This window comes from Trachurus japonicus, chromosome 14 (genome assembly GCF_045865225.1).
Source record: "Trachurus japonicus isolate A0001 chromosome 14, Traja_1.0".
Taxonomy (NCBI): Eukaryota; Metazoa; Chordata; class Actinopteri; order Carangiformes; family Carangidae; genus Trachurus; species Trachurus japonicus.
The window spans coordinates 2,138,059-2,145,558 of NC_140920.1; the positions used below are offsets into that span (position 1 = coordinate 2,138,059).

General features: G+C 40.9%; 1 protein-coding gene and 1 long non-coding RNA gene across 5 annotated transcripts in view; one reads left to right on the forward strand and one right to left on the reverse strand.

Annotated features, from left to right (window-relative positions):
* LOC146973998 (uncharacterized) overlaps positions 1 to 7,500 on the forward strand; it is a 127,042-nt gene that overhangs the window by 58,370 nt on the left and 61,172 nt on the right. The window lies entirely within an intron of this gene.
* Positions 1 to 7,500, reverse strand: part of aff4 (AF4/FMR2 family, member 4) — a 67,269-nt gene that overhangs the window by 3,203 nt on the left and 56,566 nt on the right. For all 4 annotated transcript variants that reach the window (XM_085796979.1, XM_085796978.1, XM_085796976.1 and 1 more), the window contains 5 exons: positions 5,270 to 5,333; positions 3,443 to 3,579; positions 2,705 to 2,776; positions 2,346 to 2,439; positions 1,370 to 1,413 (listed from right to left, as the gene is read on the reverse strand). In XM_085796979.1, the coding sequence (XP_085653105.1) occupies positions 1,370 to 1,413; positions 2,346 to 2,439; positions 2,705 to 2,776; positions 3,443 to 3,579; positions 5,270 to 5,333 (411 nt within the window). The remainder of the gene's footprint in view (positions 1 to 1,369; positions 1,414 to 2,345; positions 2,440 to 2,704; positions 2,777 to 3,442; positions 3,580 to 5,269; positions 5,334 to 7,500) is intronic.

The following is a 7,500-nucleotide window of genomic DNA, read 5'->3' on the forward strand; positions in this document are numbered from 1 at the left end:
TTCAGTTTAATCGCTCATGTTTTGCGGTAGTTGTGTCTGTCCCCGCATCGCCACGGCAGCGATGAATGGGAGTGGATGTAAGTTCTGCTGCTTAGGCTGTTTCTATCCCTCAAAGCCACAGACAGCGTCAGATGGAGACTCAAACATGCAGCCAGAAGTTTATTTACTTCAACAAGCCGACATGTTTGTAAAACTAGATCTAATTCAAAGTCTCCCGGAGTCGAGACCCAAGTTGACGCTCGGTGTGTTCAGGTGCAGTGGGAAGCTCCCGTTTGTGTCATAAACACAGGAATATCAACTCTGGACTTGCTTCAAGTGTACATTTTTTCCACAGACAGCGTCAGATGGAGACTCAAACATGCGGCGAGAAGTTTTTTTTACTTGAAGCAAGTAAAGAGTTGATATTCCTGTGTTTATGACACAAACGGGAGCTCCCACTGCACCTGAACACACCGAGCGTCAACTTGGGTCTCGACTCTGCCAGACTTTGAATTAGATCTAGTTTTACAAACATGTCGTCTTGCTTGAAGTAAATAAACTTCTGGCTGCATGTTTGAGTCTCCATCTGACGCTGTCTGTGGCTTTGAGGGATGGAAACAGCCTAAGCAGCAGAACTTCAATCCGCTCCCATTCATCGCTGCCGTGGCGACGCGGGGACAGACACAACTACCGCAAAACAGGAGACATTAAACTGAAAATCTTCAGATTCCTTCTTTTAGACCTAAAATGTTAGGAACATACAGCCCAGAGGTGAATTTGTCTGGAATTGTCCTTTAAAGCCCCAGTATGTAGGAATTCCCCCCATCTAGCGGTGCGGTTGCATATCTGAACGTATTCTTGATGTTGCATTCAGGTGAAATGGGGCAGACGTCAGACAGACAACAGACGCTGCATGTAACAGGATAAACAAGCGTCTTATGTAAACAAGTGACAATCTGTTGTCATGGTGATGTGGTATTGTTTTACCGTCTTTCTCTGGTGGAGTAAAATGACATCCGGTTGGTTTGCCGACGCGACGGCCGTCTGCCTGACTGCACCTGAATGCAACACCGGTGCCTCCGTCCTTCCTCACACTACACGGTGGTGACGGTTTTAACAGGCCGTTTCCATGGTTACCTACGGTCACGATGCAACATGGCCGCCTCGGTTCGGTGCGTCGCCCACTTATGTATTTGTAACGACTTGTAACAACTCATTCTAAGGAACCAGAAAGCTTTACTTTGTATGCAGCTGTGATTCACCTTCAGTGAAATACGGATTTATGAAAGACAGATTTGATTTTTGGTAATAAAAAGACAAATAAGTTACAGACTGGGGCTTTAAAGTTTAAAGTTTTAGTGGAAACACAGATTCATCTTCAGTGACTTACTTTCCCATTCCAGGAGAGGGAGCCTGGGTGTTACTCAGTGAGTTCTGTCGACAACAGAAGAGCAGAGGAACATTATGTACACACAGAGGAAGCAGCAACAATCCATTATTAAATCAACCGTTAACTATTCTGATAATCTAATAATCAGTTTGAGTAGTTTTTTTTTAAAGAAAAAAGTCAAAATTCTCTGATTCCAGCTTCTTCAATGTGAATATTTCTGGTTTCTTTGTTCCTTTATGACAATAAACTGAGTCTCTGTTTGGTTTGTGGACAAAACAAGACATTTGAGGACGTCGTCTCAATTAAAATGTTTTCCATTCATCAGTATAAAAACAGTAAAGACGAGTCGGTTCTTATTCGAAAATGGAAAATTATCTTCGTTTTCACCTTATGTTTTGTTTTTTTATGAATGTACATTCAGTGGTAAATTGCTTTAGCTTTTGCACATGTATTGTCTGTCTGTTTTTTTTATGTTGGAATAAAAAAATGTTAACAAAAAAGTATAAAAACATCTGGATATGAAACTAATAGAGAGGTCAGACTTCATAACTCGTCGTTTTCCACCTCTTTTAATGACATGAGTGGAGCTACAAACTGTTTATTTCTAATATTCTGTGTATTTTTATGTTATGTGTAGGGACTACAGATGGAAATTAGCTGTGAGCTAAATCCGGTGCAACCATCTCCTCATTGTTTTCTGCAAATGATTAATTAATGAGTAATTGCACACTGTCCCTTAATAAACTAAAACTAACTAATAAAACTAATATTTGATGAGCATCTATTGACATTATCATCATGGGTTGAGCTGCAATGTGTATTATTAAACTATCTTTAGTCTTATACTATAACAGTGGCATCAAATGACCAGAAAAAGACAATTAAATAGTTAAATCACAATTATTATTTACTGTATAATGGAAGTTAATCAACTAAAACTTCATGGACGTGACGACGCTCGACCTACAGAACGTACCTTTAAGTGTTCGGTGAGTGTTTTGGAGTATTTTAGTGCGCTGTCTTTCCTCAGCTTGAAGAGCCGCAGGTAGAGGAGGGACTGGCATCGCAGGCTGGAGAGAGAGACACACACACACACACAGACACACACACACACACACACACACACACACACACACAGACACACACACAGAGACAGACACACACACAGGTCAATATTGACTTAAACACTCAGAGGAGACGATGACGACGACTCCTGTTCCTCATCAAACAGAGTTAAAGCTGTTTAACATGGTGGATGTGTGTGTGTGTCTGTGTGTGTGTGTGTGTGTGTGTGTGTGTGTGTGTGTGTGTGTGTGTGTGTGTGTGTGCGCGTACCAGAGCACAGCGAGCCTCTTGTCTGCTGAAGTAGCATCAGGAGCCATGTAGCTTTTTAACTTCATAGTGTATCTGACAGAAAAACAACAACAACAACAACAGTAGTTTGAGTTTTAGTAAAGGAACATTTCACAGTTTAATAATAATAATAATAAAACTCTCAGATCAAAACTTTCTTCTTCCTCGTTCTGACCAAACAACTCGACCACAGACTCCGACTCTGATCTGTGACGTGATGAGAAGTCATAAACTCACTTCTCTACCACTTTTTTCAACATGTGACAGTGGTGGTTGATTATTATGGGATGTGAAAAGTCACATAGATCTACATCAATAGATAAATTCAATAATCGAGTCAAAAGCATCGATCCAGAATGAAAATTTCAATTTAATCCTTTGTAAAAAATACAAAGTGCTTTTATTTTGAAATTCCCCCTGCTACAGCCGAGCATCTCTGCTGCACGTTCATATTTCATCTACAGAGACGTGACGTGTGTGAAGCTAATTAATTAAGATCTATAAATATTTAGTCTGAGAAGATTCACACTAAAATCTGCTTTAATGTAAAAACTATTTCCTTTACATAAGGTGAAAACTCTTTATCCGGTCAATAAATCTATAATCTACAAAATTTATAGTAATTGGGAGGAACTGTTTCTATTTTAAAAACACCGATTGTTTTTCATTTTAAAGTCTGATTGAACACTTTTTGTGTTTTAGAGGTAGTTTTCTACTCACTTGATGAGCTCCACGGTCTCGGCGTACATGGGGAACGGAGACTTGGCCTCTTGGGCGCTTTTCTCCAGAGCGTTTCCACACTCGATGAACGACACGACGGCGTCCAGGTAGTAGACGGCCTTCTCAAAACGGTCCAACTGGGACGACAACAAACGACAAGAGAGGACAAAGACAGAATCAAACCTCTGCTGGTGTTTTATCAACCTCTGGATTATTATTATTACTTATTACATTAGACACACCAAAAAACATCCAAATATCTCCATGCTGCTCGTATGTAATGTCCCTCTTGTATTGAAGCCCCGAAATGTGAAATAAGTCTATATTTCAAGCTTCTTTGAGCACCAAGAAGCTTCCGCTACAAAACAAACTTGAAATATTGACATATTTAATGTTTTTTGGGATAATTTCGCCTTTTCGGGGCTTCAATACAAGAGGGAAGGCATTACATAAGAGCAGCATGGAGGTATTTGGATGTTTTTTGGTGTGTCTTTTTGTTACGAAGACAGTTGGTATCCATTTGCAACCGTCATATGGACATGCACTGCTACGCCGAGACCCCCTGTAACTCAGAGAAGCCACGGAGGACTCTGAAACTTCTCCAAGCCCTTAGTCCACATGAGGGGGAGGAGATAATGAGGGAAATGTATTTAAATTTTGGGTGAACTATCCCTTTAACTTCATAACTACATAAAATAATGTGAAATCCCTTGTATTGTGGGAGTTGCAGGTGAGCAGGTAAAAGCAGCATCAGGTGTCTCTAACTCAGGTGCAGGTCAAGTAACCGACACCGGAGCTGCAGATAAAAATAACCACGAGCTCAAGTTACAGCAGCACGTAGAGAAAAGAGTTCATGTTTTCCTTTTCTTTTCTTTTCTTTTCTTTAGCTCAAAAATACACACAGAGAGAAACTGGGCCATGAAGACTCAGGTCAGTTTCTCTCAATCGTTAGAATAAATACTCAACAATAATCAGGGCCGGTCCTAGGATGTTGGTGGCCCCCCTAAACAAGATTTTTGTTTGTGGCCCTGCACTCTAAGCGCAAACACCAAATCACTGGTTAAAACTGAATACAGACGTGTTTATGCCCTTTATGCCATTTTCTCGACTTTTATATATTTTCTTAAATGTATCTTTTTAAGATACTTGCAGATGTAACAAGTGTTTTATGTCTAAATATTAGAACCTCCGCTGTAAGCACACTGAGGCCAGTTTGTCCTAGAACACTGTAGAAAGAAATAATTTAGGCCAAATGCTGGAAATTTGAGGTCTGCTTTTTGAAAAATGTCAAATCCCTTGTGAAAACACTCCTTCAGTCATGAGAATGAACTGTTTTGGTGCTTGAAATAGGATATGAATACAGTAATAGATAAGTGTAGAAAACAAGTCTAAAATGAAATTTTGTAAGATTGTTTTTTGAGCACAAATGTTGTCATTCTGCCGTTCTATTTTCACCAAATGTCTCAAATGTGAGATAAAAGAAGCTGAATATTGACTTCACATTACATATAAAGCTCATAGCTGCACGTGCAGACCTCAGGATGTTTAAATGACTTGATGAACCCCGGTACCTTTCTGATCATGTGGCCCCCCACCTAACGGCTGTGGCCCTAAACAACCACATAGAGGGTTTATGCCGGGGACCAATAATAAACGTCTTAATGAAATAAAGTGCATTAATTCTCCATGCAAATGTCCAGACTGTGTTGTTAGTTGTTAGGATGTGTTTCTCTCTCTCTGTCTCGTGTCTTTGCATGAAGACAAACGAGCTGCACGCCGTCGGTCTCTGGTTGCACATGTAAATGAGCTGCAGGCTGCTGCTCTTACCAGTGCGTCTGCGTTGTGTTTGAGCTTCTTCGCCTCCTGTAAGTAGTGATCGGCTGAATGGACCCTGAAGCAAGAAAGACACACAACATACAGGTCAAACACACGGAGACATTTGAGACAGTACGTTTACATGACACTTGAAAAAAACAAATTATTGCCTTAATCCGACTATAACTGGACAACTGAAGTGCATGTAAACACCTTAGTCCGACTAAAGTCGGAGTTCTCCAACTCTGATTAAGACACCCAGATAATGCGATTGGAATTCGATTTTCTCCGTCATGTAAACACCTTAGTCGGAGTATAACTGGACAATGCATGTGCGCTGCTCCACAACAGTAGAGACGGCACCAAGTGGAGCAGAGAAGCCGCCTGAACCCCGCAAAGTAAAGAAAAAAACCCAACGTCAGCGCCGATTCAATGCATTTCACACATACACAGCGCAACCAGTAAGAGTGTTTTATTAGAGAGAGAGAGAGAGAGAGAGAAAGGAAGGCCGTATCCTATTCTCAGCGTGAATCCAGCCCAGACTGGTGCGTCTGGTCGGGAACTGCAGTTGAGAATTTATTATTAAGCTACTAAGTTGTTTATATTCAGTTTTTTTACGAGGTGACAGAAAAATCAGCAGGACAGGGGGACGTATTAACCCGCTGAAACGACGGGTGACGCCGTCAGTTATTCGATTTTCTCAGTTGCATGTAAATTGAGACAAGGACAGAAGTCCGACTTGACGCCAAAATCGAATTTTGAGCCGAGCTCGATTAAGCTGTGAATGTAAATGTACTGACTGAGGTGTTTCAGTAAAAAACATTTCCTTCACTTTTTCTGAATATAAATAACGTTTAACTCTGAACTCTCCAGGTCTGGTGTCTCCTCCTCTGTGTCTCTAACCCTCCTCTCCTCCTCTGTGTCTCTAACCCTCCTCTCCTCCTCTGTGTCTCTAACCCTCCTCTCCTCCTCTGTGTCTCTAACCCTCCTCTCCTCCTCTGTTCTCTCCTCCTCTGTGTCTCTAACCCTCCTCTCCTCCTCTGTGTCTCTAACCCTCCTCTCCTCCTCTGTGTCTCTAACCCTCCTCTCCTCCTCTGTGTCTCTAACCCTCCTCTCCTCCTCTGTGTCTCTAACCCTCCTCTCCTCCATGTGCATCATCTGTTTCCAACAACGAAGCCGGTGAGAAATCAATCCATGGAGCGGTGGATAAGGTTATTTATCATCTACCATGTTACCATGTGTATATCTGTGTAGTCTTATCTGTCATCAACAAGAGATTACGGGTTACGTTTTCCCTTCAGGCTGCCGTACAAACATGGCGACGCAAGATGGCGACGGTCTCTAAAGCAAGACCCTTACTATATGTTAGGAATAATTATAAGGCTGCAAAAACCAAACAGGTTTTATTTTATAGCGATAATACACTTATACTAATATATTCATGGGTAGCTGATTCAGATTTTGCCAATAAACCTTGACTATTAATACACACTGGACCTTTAAGTTGGAGCAGAGTTAAAGGGACAACGAGGAGTTTCTATTTGGTTACAAAAAAGTCTCATATTAATGTGGATGAATCTACGTTACCACTTGTTAATGGTCCATTTTCTATAAATATATCATTTTGTCTCTATGGTTATTTTGTTATTATTAGTGGTGGTGGAAATGCTGGGCGAGCCGACCAGCGTTTCTTTACTTTCGGTTTTGTGGCGAGTCATGAGAATAACGCTGCCGAATCTCCGTTTATGGTGGGAACTACGACGGTATGTGATCGTCTTCCAACCTCTGACTTTAATTCTTGATGAATGAAAACATGAGTCTGTCTTGCGCCGGTCAAAGAATTTCACGGTGCGGAGGCTCATAAATGTAGTGTGGAAACACTTCGCTTTTCCAGAACTCCCTTGTTGTCCCTTTAAGAAGAATTATAAGGCTGCGAAAACCAAACAGGTTTTATTTTATAGCGATTATACACTTTTACTAATATATCCATGGGTCGTAGATTCAGATTTTAACAATAAACCTTGACTATTACAGGGTATGTACAGGAATCTTGAAGTTCATTTTAATACCTTTTTAAGACTTTTTCAAGACCTTCTAAATATTTTTCAATACCTCACCGCCGCTTCATGCTGTAACCATTTACATCAGTGACACTTAGTTTGTGATAAAGACTATAGACCACTATGATACAACAGAATTCAAAATAGGCTGGGGGCGCTCTCAGAGACAATTTACGAACGCAC